Source organism: Salvelinus fontinalis, chromosome 27 (genome assembly GCF_029448725.1).
Source record: "Salvelinus fontinalis isolate EN_2023a chromosome 27, ASM2944872v1, whole genome shotgun sequence".
Lineage (NCBI taxonomy): Eukaryota > Metazoa > Chordata > Actinopteri > Salmoniformes > Salmonidae > Salvelinus > Salvelinus fontinalis.
This window is the reverse complement of record NC_074691.1, coordinates 26583566-26606303: the sequence shown is the minus strand read 5'-3', so window position 1 is coordinate 26606303 and position 22738 is coordinate 26583566. Positions and strand designations below refer to the sequence as shown.

Genomic DNA, 22738 nt, shown 5'->3' with positions numbered 1-22738 from the left:
TTGGCCCGGTTTCCCGATTGCAATGGAATTTAGGCTTACAAGTGTTTTAAATATGCATCTTTCCTACAACGGCCAAAGATGTAACATATGCGTTTCCCAAAACACCAGGCAGGGACGTTCGATAAGTGCGTCGTTGAGGCCTGTGTCGATACTGATAAGATCGAAAGAAAGGCAGCACTGCTCTCGGATCAGCGTTCTCCCTTTCCAATCTTACTTTAACATTATAATTATTACACAATACTGATGACGGATCAGCTCCTATGGCTACAAATATTGAAGCACTTTTTCTAATGCTTACTCTATAATAATGCACTAAATCAAGATTTGGCACATCATGAAATATAAGCAAAAATGGCAGACAGCTATATTGAATTAACATAAAATTGATTTCAATATCATTCAAATATATAGGTCTATGTAGCCTATACTGTATTTATATTTTAATACAGTCTTCTTGGTTTTCATTTGAAGTCAGTATACCCTTCGCTTGTTAGGCAAAGAAATGGCCAACTTTGTATTTGTAGTCACTGTCATATTCGTTATGAAGTTGTAGGTGTTCACTGAAAGACAGATAAACATATTGGTGTTGTGGTTAGCGGAGATTTTCTGTGTATAAAGTTACGCGGAAGGGCAAAGAAGCATCCAACGAGGTACTTTGCTGTTTTACGAGTGGTCTGAGTTGATGTTAAATAACGAGCGTTTTCAAGAGCAACTTTAGCAACGATGGTTTTAGGAAAGAGCTAGGAGATTTAACGATGCTCCCAGGGTTCTAAAGATGAATTTAGCCTTAAGATGCTTTTGGCAAACCGGGACCTGATGTTTTGGAATGAATTGCATTTCAATGAGCATTTCCCATTTGAAAGTATAGACCTTTTCATTTTGATGATCATAATGCTGATATTGACTAAATCTAATTGCATATAAATATTGTTAAAAATACAATATATGAATAAATTATCATACCGTGATGTCCACGCAGTAAAAATTCAGTGAAATCGATACCTTGATTGTTGTTTCCTTTTTATTCGACCACTGCACGCTATGATTATGGACTAAGAACGTTTTTCTTCAATAACACATTGGTCCCCATTGTAGACATAAACTGAGATTATATAGTCTACAAAAATAATGTAAAAAGGTAAATTCCCCTCTCCTAAATAATTACAAAATGCAGCAGAATTTTTTTTTCTCCTCTTTTATCTATTCAAATCAAATCAAATGTATTTATATAGCCCTTCTTACATCAGCTGATATCTCAAGGTGCTGTACAGAAACCCAGCCTAAAACCCCAAACAGCAAGCAATGCAGGTGTAGAAGCACGGTGGCTAGGAAAAAGTCCCTAGAAAGGCCAAAACCTAGGAAGAAACCTGGAGAGGAACCAGGCTATGAGGGGTGGCCAGTCCTCTTCTGGCTGTACCAGGTGGAGATTATAACAGAACATGGCCAAGATGTTCAAATGTTCATAGATGACCAGCTGGGTCAAATAATAATAAGTAGTTATTAGTTGTCGAGGGTGCAACAGTAGTTGTCGAGGGTGCAACAGGTAAATGTCAGTTGGCTTTTCATAGCCGATCATTAAAAGTATCTCTACCACTCCTGCTGTCTCTAGAGAGTTAAAAACAGCAGGTTTGGGACAGGTAGCACGTCCGGTGAACAGAATTGCCATTAAATTCAGCAATCAACACATACAGAAAATCTCAAATAAATACAGTATAAAAACACGTTAGGTAAAAAGCCAACGGTTTCTTATTAGACCAGTCCTTTTAAAATCAAACTCAGAGAGGATGTTCCCTCATCTATTAAATGAGACCTGCATAAGCCAAGTCGACCCTTTCGTTTTTACAACCAATAACATCCTATCTGAGTTTGATTTTAAAAGGACTGGTCTAATAAGAAACCGTTGGCCTTTAACCTAGCGTGTTTTTATACTGTATTTATTTGAGATTTTCTGTATGTGTTGATTGCTGAATTTGATGGCAATTCTGACAAACACATAGCATAGGCCAATTTTCAGTTGGTAAAATGTGGATTTTCCTCGCCTGATTTTCTGACATCCAAGGGGGTCTTTTGTAAAGCTTTAAAAACATATTCCTTTGTAACAGACAATTTTAGTGGGAATGTGAATGTTGGTGACTGGGGGAGTCTTGGAAAGCGGCTCCGTGTGAACTGGACAGTTCCGTCAGTGAAATGTTGGATTAGCCTCCCTGCAAAACGGGATTAACATTGCTTTCCCAGTCTGCACATTCCTGCTTCTGACACTTGAAATAGTATGTGTGTGTGTGTGCGTGTATGCTTATGCGTATGTGTGTGCACCCTGGTTTGAATTCAAATATCATTGTTGTTGAGTAATAGGCCTATTCATCATGTTTTATGTAATATGTATTATTTTCTCTTAAACGCAGATGTGTTGACAGAACAAAATTACAATATCAAGACTATTGATGAATAACTAGAAAGAAAAAAACATCGTTTTAAGAAGTTAAACAGGCGACACTGGGGAATCAGTTCAAACGTTCTTTATTTTTGTGTTTAGCCTTTTCATAGCAGTTTGGCATAACAACATTGAGCTGTATTTGGTCATTGACGGACACTGATGTTTCAGGCAACTTTGCTGCTCATTGACTCGGCCACTCACACTGTTTGAAAACTCCCTATTTCAACTAATATTTCATCGTAATAATTTATCATACTTAATTAAACATTTAAAAAACTATTCAATTCACAGCTGGGTGATCGCAGATGCGAAACTCGGAATTGCATACGGGTACAAGGAATCACAGTCTCAAAAAGCTAACACAAATAGAAAATGCCAAAACACTTAGGGGACATTTATGAGCACACGCATACTGGTTGATTGTCTGTTGGAACTAGTGTCTTATAAACATTTTTCATAAATTAAATAGTGCATCCAGGTTCGCCTCACAGGCGCGCACACGCACGCACACACGCACACAATGCTTTGATCAAAGGGCCCCTTTAGTTTGCCAACCAAGAGGAGAGGATCGGGGAGTCGTAAGAAGCTTATGGAAAGCTGACCCATTCCACGCGCTTAGCCAAGGGTTGCAGCTTCTCTTGATCATTTTCTTCTTGGGCAACACTTTTGTTCCATGTCCTTGATCAAAGTTAAAGAGAGTTCACTGAATTTTCAATAAGTTAACTCAGCAGTTGTTACGCTGTCAGAGAGACGAAGCGGCAGCTCCTCTCCTCTCACTGCTGCTGTTCGGGGTAATAGTTTGATGCCCAGGACCAGCCATTGGAAAACGATGCCTTTCGCCGACTCATTCCCTGCCAACCTATCTGGCCCACCGGATTGACTGACGTTTATTTCACCACATTGTGAAAATATAATGTCACTCACTCATTCTTCTCACAACACCTGAAATTTCCACGAGGACTGGTCTTTGTAATCCAAACAGTCCGTGTTGAAGTTGAGTTTCCAGGCCGCGGCCTGGTCCTTGTAATCCAGGCAGTCTGTGGGACCACTGAAGCTCAGTCCCGCTGCCCCATACCCTGGCGTGGAGAGGGACGAAGGCGGGCTCAGGTGGCTGGAGACCCCGTTGCTGCCCATGGGGCTCATGGTGGAGCCCGCCGCGGAGAGCTGGTGGTGCATAGGCGCCAAGTAAGATCCGCAGTCCATCCCGCTGAAATACGATGAGGATCCGGTGTAGCCTTGGCTGTATCCGGACGCCTGGGTGTAGGTCATCGGGTAGGACCGTTGCATACAAGAGGAGGAGGAGGTAGAGAGTGGGTCAGACAGCGGGGAGATGGAGGCCGGGCTCCAGATGGACACCGGGGCAGTACTGCTGCTTACGAGCGGATTTGAGGTGCTGGGAGGCGGTGTGAACTGTCCGCTGGCACCGCTCTCGGAGCTGGCTTCTCTCATTGGGGAACTTCTCTTTTTGACGGGTTTGGTCTTGCTCTGCGCGCCGCTCTGGGACTGTTGTGCCTGCTGGCGACACTTTGCCCTTCGGTTTTTAAACCATACCTGGAAGAAGAATTCATGTGTTGAATTGTAGTAATAAAATGGAGAGGATGCTCAGTCAGTTTATTTATCACCCCATGAACGCAAAAAAAATGTGTTGTAGCGTTTTATTCATGTTTAATTTCAATAGAGTCTGCCATAGCGGATGCAAAAGAAGAGGCTCGTAGGACTATACACTGGGGGGTGAACACTCCAATTATCAGAGTGGAGAAGACACGCTCTGAAGTGGCGTCTGGGTGCTTGACTTCTCAAATCCAAATTAACGAGCTGCGTAAGTGGCCTTGACTCAGAACCCGGATGATCGCGTGTGTTTACTCAAAAGCCTAGGGACTCACCTGAACACGAGACTCAGGTAAATTGATCTTCAGGGCCACCTCCTCGCGCATAAAGATATCTGGGTAGCGGGTCTTGGCGAACAAGTTCTCCAGAATGTCCAGCTGGGCGCGCGTAAAGGTCGTCCTCTCGCGCCTCTGTTTACGAGGGGCGCCTGTATGAGAAAAGGTCTGTTCGTTAAGTCAATATTAAGTAGCCTACTTTACAAATACAAACAGGTTATTGCTTTAGGAGAAAAACATTGTTTTATCCTACATGGGCTAATCAATGTGGCTTGTCAACTGTAGCCTATCCAATAGGCCTAACGTTGCAATTTTGATCATGAGCAGTTAGGCTATGTTTAGATGGATAAATCGTTTTTACAGGGAATATTTTTCTTTGCTCAGATCTCTTTTTGCAAACGTTTCCAAGACATGAATCTTGTTGGTTTAGGATCATTAATAATTGACATGTAGTACACCCCACGAGGAGCAGAAGAATATTGTAGCGTTTAATGTACAACATCATCCCCTCGTAGTTTACATAATTCACTACAGACATAAGCAAGATGAGAATGTTTATGAAGCCAATGGCAAATTATATCGAAAACACAAATTTCGAATAAATTATAATTCCAAGTCTACATTAGTATATATTTTTAACTTGTTTTTATCTTATCGTCATCAGTTAATTTAATCATAATTTCGTAAGAAATAGACTCGACAATAAACAAATCAAATCTGGCCTAAGCCATTTGAGGTGATTTCATTATTTCATGGTTATTTGTGTAAGAAATGTCTTCCATGACCTCACCTGGATAGCCGATGGACGGATGGAGCAGGTCCATTCCGGAGGCAGACAAACTCAGGCCGTTGACTGTGTACTGCGGCTGCTTCAGATAAGACATCATTCTAGCCTCCGATCGAAGGGCAAAGTTGCAGAGAATTTTGAAAACAAAAAGGCGTTGAAAAGTACCCTTTTTAGTTTAGTCCTCAAGTGTTGGATTCTTCTCAATTCTTCTACCGGAACCTGAACAGAACACAACAGGAAAAAGAGAGAGTGTGGTTTTGGTTAAATGATAAGTCCTTGGTTATTCGTTGGAGGCGTTACGCGCTCTTTACGCAGCGAGGTGAATTTAAAAAATGAGCGTCGTCCTGCACCGCCAGCGCTCTTAAAGCAGATCGGAGACCCCCAGCTGTCCTTGTGGACTGAGGATCCTCTGTCTGTCTTACAAACGTTTGCGCCACCTACTACCCCCACCCCTCACACACACACACACACACACCATCACCACCACATCCCACCAGCACCAAAAACATCCCATCATTTCAGCACGCCTTCTTCGAGAACAAAAACATTGTCGTTAAAATGCGCACACACATTGGGCCCCAACAAGGCAAGGCGCACTATTAGCATAGTACCCACAGGTTAGCATCAGCTAATTGTCTCCAGTATAGACGGCATGATGGGGGCCATTTGCAAAGACAAAGCCCACTGTTGACCAGATAAATAATGCTGATGACAAAAGAGCCGTTGGCGACAAAAAAAGAGACAATACTGTAAACCCAGCTCTCTACATATTCAGGCAATTAAACTACCACAGCATCTTACATTCTATCTATAGAATGTGTCTGCTGAAAGGGCGAAATCCCTTCTACATTTAAATGTGAACGTCAATTTAGGAAAATGACGAGAAACTTGGGGAAACTGTTCCATAATTGTAATTCGAGCCGACATTATTGACACTCCCTGGGCGATTTCTACCTAATTAATAGCTCCCGGTAATTAGATTTAGGTGGTGAGACTATCGAAGAGTGTTGATTAGCAAAAAACACTTTATTTTAATCTAAGCAAACAAGCACTTGCTCCGCAATTAAGAACCGATCACATTTCTCTCATTCGGTGGAGAGTCTCTTTTTTAAAGAGAGTTCTTTCCTATAATAAAACAATATTCTACACTAAATGAAAATGTTCCCTTCATAAATTCAACAACATCGTATTTGATATTAAATGTAGCCTACACTGTTAGGTCTAATAAGTCCTCAATAATCCTTATGTACATTTGTTTGTAAGAACCAACAATCTAGCCACCAATCGCCCAGAAAGGAAACAATGTATTTTCCCACTATCCACTTGAATGGTGATGAAACCAACATTATTTGGGTAGTAATTATTAGACTATCTGCCTAATAATATAGCCTAGGCCTATATATTTTGGCACCATAAGGGCGAACAATATTTTCTAGCGTCATATTGATCTAGCACACTTTTATTGTACATTTCCAAGAGACCTACATTGAAATTACATGTAAACTTTTGGCCTATAAAAAACTACAAAAACGCAAACACAGGATCGCAGGGTGTAGTGTATTACAATGTAATAATATCTAAGGATGCATGTCTGTTTATTTATGAAAGGATACGCTTACAAAACGTTTTGCCAATCAAATAGCCTACATTTAGCAAATCATAAGTTGTTACTTTCAAGTTGATAGTTGGAATGATTCGTTCTAGCCCATGGTCCTATTAGATGGAACCAATCTGCTCCTACCTGTAGAATCGAAGTTGCAACTGCGAGTTCCCTCCTCCTCTCGTGCACGTATCCCAATAGGAGACTTCATACGTTTTTATATGTAACGGCCACCGGCCTCAATCTGTCACTTTTTTTCACCCAGACCCATCTACCGGTTGCTCCACATCCGTTCAATAATAATTACCCTGTCCGAGAATTAATTATTATTGCCCACAAGTTTTTTCCCCAAAGTTAAAAAAAAAAAAAAATTAACGAGATAATCCGTACGGCACGCGCTGCCCTGATTACAGGACGCTAGCCGCGACTCCGAGCGCTCCGCATTCGGGCTGATTAATTTTCTGCGTCACGAAAATAAAACAAAGACTGGCATTGTATTTATTAAGCCAGCTGACTGCCAGACAACCTCCCCCAACCTCACTCACTTTCCCAAACTGATACAGGCTGCATAATAATAATAACAACAATAATAATAGGCTAATAATAATATGAGATATAGGCCTAATATAATAACAATAATAATAATAATGGTAATAATATGCGAATATAAGAAGAAGAAGAAGAATCTTATTATCATTAAGCCAACAGCGTGACATTTAAAAATATATATATTTTAACTGCAAATGCAGGGCTTTTCAACAGTTCAGTTGGGCTTTCCCAGCAGGCAACAAACTATAAAACCATCACTGAGTGGACATTCTTCTCAATCAACATCCATAAACAACATTTTCGTCTTGGTGAATATGGGTTACAGCATGCTCTGAGTTCTCCTTCTGCAGCCCGTTATGCTAGTGGCTGTATTGCCTCCAGTGTAGCCGCCATTGCCAGAGAGCAAAAGAGGTGAGGGGTGGGAAAAGTTTCTTTTTAAACACGCCTCCACAATTATCGCTCCATGCGGAGGTATTTCCATCACAAAGAGCACTTGGTACTATTGAAAGATCAGAAATTACACGATAGAGATACGTAGGCCTATATAAGATGCTTGGAAATTACTAGCACGGTTAGCACAAATAAGACGGGCCGAAGAATGCAAAAGAGGAAAGAATTACAAAAAATTGGTAAGACAGATAGCCAATGCAGTTCTATGGATGGATGAAATAACTGTATAGAATGTTACTCTGGCAAACAGAATATGTCATTATTAATAATTCTCGGGGCAATATATTGCTTAATATTTAGATGATATGCTACAGAGCGAGTGTTGATAATTTTAACCAGAGGGAGATTTGCTAAATAACCCTGACAGCTAATGGAATAAGCGAGGGAAATGATGTGGAGTGATGTTGAACGTTTCCATGCGACGTTGCTCTCCTGAAATAGGCTACCAATGGGCTGATTAAAAAATGTATTTAGGATTTGTTGTGACTGTCCTGACCACTGTCATGGTTATCAGTGTCATTAAAAATACCACCTCGGTCTCCTGAGTAGAGCTGTACTCCGCGAGCGCACCGCAGCGCCCCTATCTTCGTGGCAAAGGTGAGGGTGACTAGCGAATAGCAATCAAGCAATTAATAATAGCAATAACGTTTCACACAAATTAACCAGTCCCGCTGTATATCAGGGCAAAGAGCATTGCTCGAGTTATTGTCGTTCGTGATTTTTAGCCTAATCGGTTTCGTTTTGTTGTTTTTCTTCTGTTTTATTTAAACTAGTTTCAACCAAAAAATGATTTTATAGATAATGTTAGCAAAATTATTATTGTTATGCAAGCATACATGTTTGTTAGTCGACTGCACAGATTTATAAGTGGTGAAGTTCTAGCCAGGCCTCGCCGCGAGGAAGGGAATATACATTCTTGGGGACATGACTGTCACGGTTTGGTAAATGTAACCCTCTCAGGGAGATTTAAAATCTCTGGCACACGCAGCACCCCTCATCACTCTCTCTTTCTCTCTCTCTCTCTCTTTCAAACAACACCCTTCTCGCACATATTCACACATCATGTGCCCGCTCTTCCCTCAGAAATAATATTCTCCATCCTATTTTATTAAAAAAAGTATAAATAATTCCCTTTCCAGTCAAAATATATATTTTCTTGCACACTGTCATTTTAGCTTTTTAAATTTCGAGAGAGAAAAACCTATTTTGGGATATTTCAAAAGGCTTTTTCAAGAACGAAATCACACAGCTTATCTGTGAATACAACCGCTACTTTTTTGTTTCTCTTCACCCACGCCCCCCCCCCCCCCCCCCCCACACACACTCCTCCCCCTCTCCCATTTTGTCCTAGGGGACAGGTTGCGTTTTGGTGGGGATTAGCGTCTGAATTTGATTAGCCAGCAAGCTAATTGTTACCAGTGCTCTTTTCACTGTCTAGTCACTGCATTGGTAGCAGCCTACGTTTAGCTGCAACATTTCCTGCAAAATAATAGCCTTAGTCTACTCGTAATTTCTCTATCTCTTTTTACTCCTTAAATGTGCCAATTTAATCGTGGTTTATTGAATTATGCCTGAATAACTTTATGTGAAAAATGAAAACTAAGTAGTGTTATTATACCAGTTAGCCGGTGTTTATGACCATCTGCTATATGAATAAATGCAGTAAACTAAATCAATGGAGGTCAGGCCCCTGAACCAGCCTGGTTTGCAGTGTGGTCTCTAGAAATTAAACATTAGGCTGTAGGCCTCAAATTCAAACTTTCAAACGCTTTCAAATTCAAGTGAAATATGGAATGCTATTCAATTTATTATCGCCTATAGTCCTTCGCCTTCATTATATTTTGAAGAGAACCCTAAATGATTAAATAAACAACTAATATCTCTAATATTTCGTTTCCCATGCCTCTCAGATGAGTGAAGCCATATTGCTCGTGGCTCACGCTGTCGCCTTTCATCTCGAGCTCTGATACATAATTCATCGGTAAATATCGCATAGCCCCGGGGAGCGCTCGAGCTAAACGGGGCTCTGATTGTAAAAGGTGAACGCGCTTGTTAACGTCTGTGGCAATATGCCCTCCCTCTGACTCCCGTCCAATTGAAGGAGTCACGGTTTCTCCTGCTGCTAGGGAGAACGAATTGGGGACTTTAAGAATCGTGGGACTGGGAATGGCTCAAAGTAAAGCTCCATACATGCATGATAGGGTCCCAGTCAACTGTATCTAATGTATTACTGCTATAATAATAATAATAATAATAATAATATACTAATAACAGTGTTATTACTCATCACTATAAATACATTTATCAAATTATTGTTGTCTTATATGGTTTGAAGAACACATTCAATATATTGTATACTAAATCCATATCAATGATGTCATAGTTCAGTTCAATGTCATTCAGCTGTCCAGCTCAAGGTCAGATCGATGTCTTGGCCTACTCACTCACCCCATCTGTCTCACACACACACACACACACACACACACACACACACACACACACACACACACACACACACACACACACACACACACACACACACACACACACACACACACACACACACACACACACACACACACACACACACACATGCACACACACACACACCATCTGCACCATACAGCTACAATGTTATATATTGATGAACATGTTGGCGACATAAAAGTATTCAAAGTATTGATAGGACGGCATAAATAGTGAGTCGTCATTACTTGACAATACAGCAGGTGGTTACATTCAAACGCAGTAGTTATGAAGCTTCAGTATCTGTTACTCATCCTGTTTCCAGCTTCTGATTGACTCATTCTATTATTGTCCTCTTCACTGCCACTCAGGTAAGCTCAGGTGAGAATGTATTCATTCCTGGTTCCTACCATTAAGACTGTTCTTACATTGTCAACTTACCTGGCAAAAGTAGAAAAGTCATCCATCTTTTCTCCCCTTTGCAGTCTCCCTAACTACAGGGGTGGAGTCAGATGATTGACAGATAGGCCCAAGGGACTAATTCAAACTACTAGCAATTACTTCTACTATTATTAGGTGATTAGTTGGGAGATCTTATAGCCACAACATTTCTCAAAATACAGAAAAATACATATATTAAGAAGATAACTGTATATACATAATAAACATAATCCATAGGAGTGTCTGTGGGAGGTTGGAATGCCTCGTCCCTGCTGGTACCTCGTTAACCTCCCAGGGCTTGTGGGTAGTGTTATGCCCACAAGAGGCCTTAAACCTGGGCAGTAGTTTTCAGGTTCTGGTCCCTGGAGGGCCAGGACCCCCATAGTGAGAGGGAGGGGGAGGGATGGAGGAGGGCCAAACAAAAACACACCCTGATATCCTGACAGCAAACAGCCCACCTACTGACGCTTAGCATCTGGAGGCAATGACCCCCCCCCCCCCCCACACACACACACACACACACTCACCCGCTCCCACACACACACACACACACACACACACACACACACACACACACACACACACACACACACACACACACACACACACACACACACACCACTCCCACATACAGGTTTTATCATGTAGCTCAAATGTCTATGAAAATTATATGAAGTTCTATAAAGTTTGTATTTGCAGGTCATGGAAAAGGCTTGAATTTTAGCTTTATTTTATTCTATTATTTTACGTCACTCTCAAATGGATGGTGAGCTAGCAGCTAAAGTCCAAATAAACAGCTGTATAATTAGGCTAATATGGCATCATTTGTGGTTTCATTTAGGATTAACAACAGAAGGAAAGAGAATAAAAGAGAAACAAAAACAGATGAACAAAGTTAGAAAAAGAGCAGGGGTGGAAAACAAAGATGGAGAGAGAGATGGAGAGAGGGAGGAGGAGGAGTGTAAAGTTAATCCAGGCTGAATCGTTGGGTCTGGCTGCAGGAGTGACACTGAAAACAGTTTTTGTTTCTTTTCTTTCTTTTCTCTCCAAATTTGCTCTCCCCTTTCCCTCTCTTGTCTCTTCCTCCTGTGCCCCTCACCATTTCTCGGCCTCCTTATCCTTTTTAATTAGAGGGGCTATTCTGCAGCATGGAAGGCCCTAATCCCTACTGACCAACAATGTAAAAAGGCAGCCTTTGAACAGCCGAACCCCCCCCCCCCCCCCCCCCACATCCACCACACCCACCACTCGAAACACTACCCAAACATTCAAGGCTCCCACCATTGGGAAAACCAGACTTCACTCTTTTTCCAACTGTTCGGCCGAAGCGCAGAGGGGACCCAGTAAAAACTGAAAGTCTTTGAAGATGTCTGCGTTTATTGCGAGATCCTCCGAGAGTTGGTTGGATCACTCCAACAACAAGGCAGATGTCAGAACTAGATCATTCATTAAGGAAAAAGGTTTCCAATCATTTTGGGCACTATTATATCAAGTTTCTTCACTGGCAATACGTTTAGCTTTCTGTAACTACCAAGATAATATTCCAAATTTAGTATAACTCTATTGCAAAAAGAATTCTGAAAACTATCAAACATCACTGTTTTTTACAGCAAAGACATAGAGCTAGCAAAAGAAAGGGAGTTGACGTGGGGTTAAGCAAGTGCATATGTATGCAGAGGGAAAGAAAGAAGGAGAAACTGTGATGAAAAATATAACTGACCCAGGAAGCCCTTTGCTGTTTTAATAGAGAAGTAGAAAAGGGTTAGAGGGCAAATGATGTAGAGACATGCTACGGGGTTAGGAAAGATGGAAATTCTCCCAGTTCACATCAGGCCTCATTTACATAGACATTAACATATCTTATTGTGATCCCAGAAGTCTATTAATGTTGACCCTTGTTGTTAAATGCCTAGTTAGTAGATAATAATGTCCTGTCTTGTAAAAAAAAATGTATGTCCTCTCATTACTTTTAAACAACTGCCATATTGAGAAAGGGGGGTTGGAGAAGTGAGGAGAAAAGAACAGACGTAGGTTAATACAAGTCTCCCCACACTACTGATAACACAACTATACATCCCCATATCATAAAATATTGTTATTTTAAGCAATCATGAACTAATTTATCCACAATGCTTTCAATACATAGCCAGACTTCCCGCTATTTTGACAAAATGCAGAACTGATAATTGCTTGCCCGAAATTTCATATAGATTCTTCTTCTTCATAGTAATCGAAACAGAAAAGTGTTTGTTTTGAATAGAGGCCACAAGAAGATTTTCAGTATGCATTTAACACCAATACTACCTAAAGCCATGACACTACCAACGCTTTGTCTAATATTTGATGGTCTATGTTTGATAAGGTACCAGGCCACCAATTTTAATTAGGATTAAATAATAACATTTTAATTAGGATTAAATAATGTATATGGGGCATTGCATTTGTATAGTCATCCTAAAGAACACTTTACATACACTTCTGCTAATAGCACATATTTTGAGCAGAATGGTTTGATGAATTATCAGACTTGCCAGTATGACTACCCTGAATATTGCCCAAGATATGAATGGCTTAAGAAACAGTGTCAACCCTGTACAGCCAGCAAGACTCCTGGTTGGTACGCTGGCTCCACGCCACCCTGTACAGCCAGCAAGACTCCTGGTTGGTACGCTGGCTCCACGCCACCCTGTACAGCCAGCAAGACTCCTGGTTGGTACGCTGGCTCCACGCCACCCTGTACAGCCAGCAAGACTCCTATTTGGTACGCTGGCTCCACGCCACCCTGTACAGCCAGCAAGGCTTCTGGTTGGTACGCTGGCTCCACGCCACCCTGTACAACCAGCAAGACTCCTGGTTGGTACGCTGGCTCCACGCCACCCTGTACAGCCAGCAAGACTCCTGGTTGGTACGCTGGCTCCACGCCACCCTGTATAGCCAGCAAGGCTTCTGGTTGGTACGCTGGCTCCACGCCACCCTGTACAGCCAGCAAGACTCCTGGTTGGTACGCTGGCTCCACGCCACCCTGTACAGCCAGCAAGACTCCTGGTTGGTACGCTGGCTCCACGCCACCCTGTACAGCCAGCAAGACTCCTGGTTGGTACGCTGGCTCCACGCCACCCTGTACAGCCAGCAAGACTCCTGGTTGGTACGCTGGCTCCACGCCACCCTGTACAGCCAGCAAGACTCCTGGTTGGTACGCTGGCTCCACGCCACCCTGTACAGCCAGCAAGACTCCTATTTGGTACGCTGGCTCCACGCCACCCTGTACAGCCAGCAAGGCTTCTGGTTGGTACGCTGGCTCCACGCCACCCTGTACAGCCAGCAAGACTCCTGGTTGGTACGCTGGCTCCACGCCACCCTGTACAGCCAGCAAGACTCCTGGTTGGTACGCTGGCTCCACGCCACCCTGTACAGCCAGCAAGGCTTCTGGTTGGTACGCTGGCTCCACGCCACCCTGTACAGCCAGCAAGACTCCTGGTTGGTACGCTGGCTCCACGCCACCCTGTACAGCCAGCAAGACTCCTGGTTGGTACGCTGGCTCCACGCCACCCTGTACAGCCAGCAAGACTCCTGGTTGGTACGCTGGCTCCACACCACCCTGTACAGCCAGCAAGGCTTCTGGTTGGTACGCTGGCTCCACGCCACCCTGTACAGCCAGCAAGACTCCTGGTTGGTACGCTGGCTCCACGCCACCCTGTACAGCCAGCAAGACTCCTGGTTGGTACGTTGGCTCCACGCCACCCTGTACAGCCAGCAAGACTCCTGGTTGGTACGCTGGCTCCACGCCACCCTGTACAGCCAGCAAGACTCCTGGTTGTTACGCTGGCTCCACGCCACCCTGTACAGCCAGCAAGACTCCTGGTTGGTACGCTGGCTCCACACCACCCTGTACAGCCAGCAAGGCTTCTGGTTGGTACGCTGGCTCCACGTCACCCTGTACAGCCAGCAAGACTCCTGGTTGGTACGCTGGCTCCACACCACCCTGTACAGCCAGCAAGACTCCTGGTTGGTACGCTGGCTCCACGCCACCCTGTACAGCCAGCAAGACTCCTGGTTGGTACGTTGGCTCCACGCCACCCTGTACAGCCAGCAAGACTCCTGGTTGGTACGCTGGCTCCACGCCACCCTGTACAGCCAGCAAGACTCCTGGTTGTTACGCTGGCTCCACGCCACCCTGTACAGCCAGCAAGACTCCTGGTTGGTACGCTGGCTCCACACCACCCTGTACAGCCAGCAAGGCTTCTGGTTGGTACGCTGGCTCCACGTCACCCTGTACAGCCAGCAAGACTCCTGGTTGGTACGCTGGCTCCACACCACCCTGTACAGCCAGCAAGGCTTCTGGTTGGTACGCTGGCTCCACGCCACCCTGTACAGCCAGCAAGACTCCTGGTTGGTACGCTGGCTCCACACCACCCTGTACAGCCAGCAAGGCTTCTGGTTGGTACGCTGGCTCCACGCCACCCTGTACAGCCAGCAAGACCCAGGCCAGACCAGCCAAACACAGTGTGGGCACACTGCACTGTTAATCTCATGCCCAATATTTCCATAGCAGGCAATTAGCATCCAGTTTTTATGTGTGAAATGGGCAGAGGCAGAGAACGAGAGAGTTAGGAACGACAACGAGAGAGGAAGAGTGAAATGGAGGGAGAGAAACAGAGGGAGAATAAAGGAGTAATTAGGATGTTGGGTGGGAGGAGAGAGAGGAGCACTGAGACAGTCAGGCAGTCTGTTGTTGTGTGATTTGAGGCTTGCTAACACACTAATTAGCCCTTCATTGTGAGATAATGGACTTGGCCGGTTCTCCCGGTTCTACGAGCCGCCCGGCCCGGACGACCTGACCCACCAAAGGTCAGAGGTCCCCATGTGCGATTTGCCTCGTGAGTACGGTGTGTGTGTCTGTGGGTGTTTGTGTGAGTGTGTGTCCTAACGAAACTGTCCCATTCTCTGCAAGGCAAACTTGGTGTAGTTGAGTTGGCATGGTGTTGCAAAAGTGTGTTTGTGTGTTAAAAGAGAGGGAGTGGAGTGGGCAGCTCACATAGGTTGTTCATTTGTCTGCACTGTTCAAACCTCATCACATCCTTCACATTCATAACTGATTAAGAATTTCCTCCAAAACAGTGAATAAACCAAACCCAAAACAAATAACAATGAGATGGACCAGTGAGCAAGAAAATGGAGCGTGTCTGTTTCTGTTTATGCACAAACAAGGGTCTTAAAATGCTTTCTTGGAAGAAATTTTGGTTCTGAGGATCCAGGCTTGCTTACTTGTTAAGGTCTAGTAGTCATCCCCCCAACACACACACACACACACACACACACACACACACACACACACACACACACACACACACACACACACACACACACACACACACACACACACACACACACACACACACACACACACACACACACACACACACACACACACACACACACACACAGACTTATACACACACTCACTCATCACTCCTCCGGCCTACCACTCTCTTCTCCCGCCATCTTTTGAGGAGCAGTAATCTGTGAACCCTGAATCATAAGCCTGGGTAAAGCTATGTAATACGGCTAATTCGATGAAGCAGTATTTTCCCGGTGAGAGGCAAAATCCTGTTGACTATTCAGGGATTGAATCGTCCAACAGTAATGCCATTAGGCCAGTGCCACGGATTCCTCCGAAAATGCTGTTTAATTGCCAGTAGCAGACCATTGTCTGGTGACGGGTAAACACTGGCTTGGGGGGGGATTCCGTAAGGAAGCGTGTGAAAAAGATGGCCCCCTTGGCTTCAGCCAATCAGCATCAAGAAAAGGATTACTCAGACAGAGAAGAAGAAGCCTCCGAAGTGGCGGAGGCACTAGCTTAACTAAAGTCTTCAAGAGAAAGAATAAACGCAGACTAACTCTTCGCTTTTAATACAGGATTTGTTCAACAATGTGATTTAGGGGGGTGTCTATTCAGAGTCTGGATTTTTTGGGGGACTGGCGGGGTCTTTAAGGATCAAGCCTTGTTGCTCACGTTTGTTAGTGAGTGACTCGGAGGATCACGGCTTGTTCCTCACGTTCGTTGAGCGGTTTATATGTGTTTGTCTACAAAAATAGAAGTCCTCTATATCCCCAACTGTTGGTCCCTTTAATTACCATCTTTTAAAAAACACCTTGCATAAACATATAACCTCATAAAATCTTAAAATTCTACCACACAAGTATCATAAACTGTCTCTCTGCTGAAATATCAATAATTCAGTCAAATCTGTACTGAAATATTCCCAATCAAGAAACAATTCCTATAACTCATTGATCAACAAATTCACACCCACTCAAAAATGCCTCCTGAACCTGGAGCACCTCTAGCCTGCTACTGCCCGCTCCTCGATTGGTCCTGTCCAGGAGGACGTTGATAAGATGTGAGAGGTGTGGCGGCCATTGCTGCCCTCCATTGTGAGCTGGTGCCTGCAGTACGAGCAGAGCTGCAAGACCAGACACTGATGAGGGTTGACACTGCATCCAGGAGGCCAGGAGACTCTTTTCTTTTGCTATTTGTCTCGCCCTCTGAAAAGTAAAAAGGCCTTTTTGCACATAGGCCCCTCCCTTTTACTCTTCTCCTATTCCAACCCTGAACTCGTCCTCAGTCTCACCCTCCTCTCCTTTCCTCTCTCCCTCCTGTCTTCCCAGAGAAACAGAACAGGAGCCAAGATGGACATGAAATCCCTAGAGACAGTCCCTCTCTTTTTTCTCTCTCTCTCTCAATCACTCTCTTTCTCGCCCTCATGTTAAATCAAATTCAAATCATTAGACAAAGAAGCGTTTATGCAACTGTAGCACAAGGCGATGAGAAGAAGAAGAAGAAGAAGAAGAAGAAGGCAATTAAACCCTGCAACATTTTGAGCCCACTAGCTGCTCCTTATGCTGACACCCTGCCACATAGCGAGCCCAATTCAGCACCCCTCAGGCTATGACCACATTCAATACTTAGTCTAAGTACCAATCCCTGAGCATGAATAATCCTGGATCTATTAATTGTATAATACCTATTGTTTACAGGAGGCTGCAAGAATATACTGCACAACAGACAGTTGGGGCGGCAGGTAGCCTAGTGGTTAGAGTGCTGGGCCAGTAATCATAAAGGTTGCTAGATCAAATCCCCGAGCTGACAATATAAAAATCTGTTGTTCTTCCCCTGAACAAGGCTGTTAACCCACTGTTCGTAGGCTGTCATTGTAAATTAGAATTTGTTCTTAATTAACTAACTTGCCTAGTACAATAAAAAACGTATCTTTTTTATATTTCCTGGTGAGAAAGGGAATCTGGCAAAGTGAGAAAGTGAAGACTCTATTTGTCCTAAAACTGTAACTTTTTCAGATTCCTTCATACTGTATGTATCAGTGACCATACCACTATTTTTGATTCGTCACCTACGCATGGGTCTCTCCTTAGCGTAATTGTCACACCTGAAGTGGCACGAAAGAGGAGATTCCCCTGAGAGGTCCTGAGTGGTAGTCTACACTTACAGCCCACATCAAGAAGTACTTGATCCAAAAGGTTGTTGGATAAGAACAAGAAGACTCAGGCGTGAGAGGAGCATTTTTGGAACGTAATTAATTGATTAATCTCCCTCTCCGATTGCAACAGGAGCACACAGACTCCCCGATCCCCTTTAATGAAACAGCTAATGACGAGCTCACTTAGTTTAATGTCTGCTTTTATCATCCTCCTTTTAAGATGACTTCAGCGTTTCATTAGCCACGTCTGACTCATATCTCACTTTAGCAACCCGGAGGAAATTGTGAAGGGATTAATTTTGGGATGGACACCATACTCCATCTCTTCCCCATCCTCCGTCCTCCCTCCTCCCCTTTGTCTTCATCCCCCCTCTCTCCCAGCTCCCAGCCAGAGACCCAAGAGGAATAGTGTCTTTGTCGTCCTGCCGTTTTCAGAGTTGAAGAACAAGAGAAGTTTAATCCTCATTGTCCAGGAGACTGGGGGGTTCGCCGGCTGTAAAATGATCCAACTGGCCCTGGCTAATCCTCTCCCCAACCCCCGACCCCCAAGGCCTGAACCCCCCTAGCCCCAGCCCCAGCCCCAGCCCCAGCCCTATACCCCAGCCCCAGCCCTATACCCCAGCCCTATACCCCATCCCCAGCCTTATACCCCATCCCCAGCCATATACCCCATCCCTATACTGCAGTCCTATAACCCAGCCCTATACCCAGCCCTATACCCCAGCCTCAGCGCGATACCCCAGCCCTATACCCCATCCCCAGCCCTATACCCCATCCCCAGCCCTATACCCCAGCCCAATACCCCAGCCCTATTCCCCAACCCTATACCCCATCCCCAGCCCTATACCCCCCATCCCCAGCTCTATACCCCAGCCCTATTCCCCAGCCCTATATCCCAGCCTCAGCCCTGTACCCCAGCCCTATACGCCATCCCCATCTCTATACCCCAGCCCTATACCCCAGCCTCAGCCCTATACCCCAGCCCTATACACCATCCCCAGCCCTACACCCCAGCCCTACACCCCAGCCCCATACCCCAGCCCTACACCCCAGCCCCAGCCCTATACCCCAGCCTCAGCCCTATACCCCAGCTCTATACCCCATCCCCAGCCCTATTCCCCAGCCTCAGCCCTATACCCCAGCCCTATACCCCAGCCCCATCTCTATACCCAGCCCTATACCCCAGCCTCAGCCCAATACCACAGCCCTATACCCCATCCCCAGCTCTACACTCCAGCCCCATACCCCAACCCCAGCCCTATACCCCAGCTCTACACCCCAGCCCCAGCCCTATACCCCAGCCTCAGCCCTATACCCCAGCCCTATACCCCATCCCCAGCCCTATTCCCCATCTCCAGCCCTACACCCCAGCCCCAGCCCTATACACCAGCCCCAGCCCTATACCCCAGCCCTATACCCCATCCCCAGCCCTACACCCCAGCCCTATACCCCAGCCCCACCCCTCTACCCCAGCCCTATTCCCCAGCCTCAACCCTATACCCTAGCCCTGTAACCTATCCCCAGCCCAATACCCCAGCCTCAGCCTCAGCCCTATGCCCCAGCCCTATACCCCAGCCTTATACCCCAGCCCTACCCCAGCCCTATACCCCAGCCTCAGCCCTATACCCCAGCCCTATACCCTATCCCCAGCCCTATACCCCATATCCAGCACTATGCCCCATCCTCAGCCCTATACCCCATACCCCACCCCTATACCCCATCCCCAGCACTATAACCCAGCCCCATCCCCATACCCAAAACTCACTCAAACCACCAAAACACTTCATACATGTCTCAAAATAAGCTTGTTTGACCAAAACACTGGCAACAATTCTCATTCAGAAAGCATACATTGTCACTCATAACACACTGACCTGAAAAACACTAACAACAAGGAGCATTAAATAAATGATTAACTTTTCTCTTTGAAGTTTGAATGATTTTTCACATAAATCAGTATTTCATTATAGAACAAGAATAACACCTTTTCACTTCATTGACTCTACAGTTTAAGTTGGGAGTTTACATACACCTCTGCCAAATACATTTAAACTCAGTTTTCACAATTCCTGACATTTAATCCTCGTAAAAATTCCCTCTTTTAGGTCAGTTAGGATAACCACTTTATTTTAAGAATGTGAAATGTCAGAATAATATTAGAGGGAAAGATTTATTTGCGCTTTTATTTATTTCATCACATTCCCAGTGTCACGTTCCTGTCCTTATTTCCCTTGTTTTGTCTTTATTTAGTATGGTCAGGGCGTGAGTTGGGGTGGGCAGTCTATGTTATTTGTTTCTATGTTTAGGTTTGTTCGTTTGGCCTAATATAGTTCTCAATCAGAGGCAGGTGTTTGTCATTGTCTCTGATTGGGAACCATATTAAGGTAGGCTGTTTTCAATGTTTGTTTGTGGGTGATTGTTGCCGTGTCTGTGTTTGTTCGCCACACGGTACTGTTTTCGTTCGTTTGTTCACGTCGTTTATTGTTTTGTATTTTGTCAAGTGTTTTTCGTCTTCGTTGCTATAATTAAAATATGTATTCAAACCACGCTGCGCTTTGGTCCGATCCTTGCTCCTCCTCAGACGAGGAGGAAGACGAGCGTTACAGAATTACCCACCAACCAAGGACCAAGCAGCGTGGTAAGAGGCAGCAGGAGCAGCGATCACAGGACTTATGGAGTTGGGAGGAAATTCTGGACAGCGGAGGACCCTGGGCACAACCGGGAGAATATCGCCGCCCTCGTGAAGAGCTGGAGGCAGCTAAAGCCGAGAGGCGGCGGTATGAGGAGGCAGCACGGAAGCGAGGCTGGAAGCCTGAGAGTCAGCTCCACAAATTTCTTGGGGGAGGCTAAAAGGGAGTGTGGCGAAGTCAGGTAGGAGACCTGCGCCAACTTCCCGAGCTTACCGTGGAGAGCGAGAGTACGGGCAGACACCGTGTTATGCGGTAAAGCGCACGGTGTCTCCTGTACGTGTGCTTAGCCCGGTGCGGTACATCCCAGCTCCACGTATCGGCCGGGCTAGATTGAGCATTGAGCCAGGTGCCATGAAGCCGGCTCAATGCGTCTGGTTTCCAGTGCGTCTCCTCGGGCCGGCATACATGGCACCAGCCTTACGCATGGTGTCCCCGGTTCGCCAACACAGCCCAGTGCGGTTTATTCCACCTCCCCGCACTGGTCGGGCTACGGGGAGCATTCAACCAGGTAAGGTTGGGCAGGCTCGGTGCTCAAGGGAGCCAGTACGCTTTCACGGTCCGGTATATCCGGCGCCACCTCCCCGCCCCAGCCCAGTACCACCAGTGCCTACACCACGCACCAGGCTTCCAGTGCGTCTCCAGAGCCCTGTTCGTCCTCCACGCACTCGCCCTATGGTGCGTGTCTCCAGGCCGGTACCACCAGTTCCGGCACCACGCACCAAGCCTCCTGTGCGTCTTTAGAGCCCTGTGCGTCCTGTTGCTACTCCCCGCACTAGCCTTGAGGTGCGTGTCCTTTGTCTGCCCCTCAGTCCGGTGCTGCTCCTCAGTCCGGTGCTGCCCCTCAGTCCGGTGCTGCCCCTCAGTCCAGAGGCGCCCATCAGTCCAGTGGGGTTAATTTGGAGGGTCACCATTATGAGGAGGCCACGGAAACGGGGATTAACTATGGTGGGGTGGGGACCACGACCACCGCCAGAGCCGCCACCGTGGACAGATGCCCACCCAGGCCCTCCCCTATAGGTACAGGTTTTGCGGCGTGAGTTGGGGTGGGCAGTCTATGTTATTTGTTTCTATGTTTAGGTTTGTTCGTTTGGCCTAATATGGTTCTCAATCAGAGGCAGGTGTTTGTCATTGTCTCTGATTGGGAACCATATTAAGGTAGGCTGTTTTCAATGTTTGTTTGTGGGTGATTGTTGCCGTGTCTGTGTTTGTTCGCCACACGGTACTGTTTTCGTTCGTTTGTTCACGTCGTTTATTGTTTTGTATTTTGTCAAGTGTTTTTCGTCTTCGTTGCTATAATTAAAATATGTATTCAAACCACGCTGCGCTTTGGTCCGATCCTTGCTCCTCCTCAGACGAGGAGGAAGACGAGCGTTACACCCAGTGGGTTAGAAGTTTACATACACTCAATTAGTATTTGGTAGCATTGCCTTTAAATTGTTTAACTTGCGTCAAATGTTTTGGGTAACCTTCCACAAGGTTCACACAATACATTGAGTGAATTTTGGCCCATTCCTCCTGACAGAGCTGGTGTAACTGAGTCAGGTTTGTAGGACTCCTTCCTCGCACACGCATTTTCAGTTCTACCTACACATTTTCTACGGGATTTAGGTCAGGGCTTTGTGATGGCCACTCCAATACCTTGACTTTGTTGTCCTTAAGCCATTTTCCCACAACTTTGGAAGTATGCTTGGGGTCATTGTCCATTTGGAAGATGCATTTGTGACCAAGCTTTAACCTCCTGACTGATGTCTTGAGATGTTGCTTCAATATATCCACATAATTTTCCTCCCTCATGATGCCATCTATTTTGTGAAGTTCACCAGTAACTCCTGCAGCAAAGCACCCACACAACATGATGCTGCCACCTCCGTCCTTCACGGTTGGGATGGTGTTCTTCGGGTTTGCAAGCCTCCCCATTTTTCCTCCAAACATGATAATGGTC

At 45.4% G+C, this 22738-nt stretch overlaps 1 protein-coding gene across 2 annotated transcripts; it reads right to left on the bottom strand.

Moving 5' to 3' along the window:
• Positions 1-2501: 2501 nt before the first annotated feature.
• Positions 2502-7065, bottom strand: LOC129825369 (homeobox protein OTX2-like). 2 transcript variants are annotated; one of them, XM_055885426.1, is made up of 4 exons: positions 6846-7065; positions 5108-5323; positions 4318-4469; positions 2502-3985 (listed from the first exon to the last, which is right to left on the bottom strand). In XM_055885426.1, the coding sequence occupies exons 2-4, from the start codon at positions 5202-5204 to the stop codon at positions 3368-3370; spliced, it is 867 nt and encodes a 288-aa protein (XP_055741401.1). In that variant the 5' UTR covers positions 5205-5323; positions 6846-7065; the 3' UTR covers positions 2502-3367. The 2 variants fall into 2 exon arrangements, with proteins under 2 accessions (XP_055741401.1, XP_055741400.1); XM_055885425.1 differs by lacking the exon at positions 6846-7065 and having other exon boundaries at positions 5108-6113.
• Positions 7066-22738: the final 15673 nt, after the last annotated feature.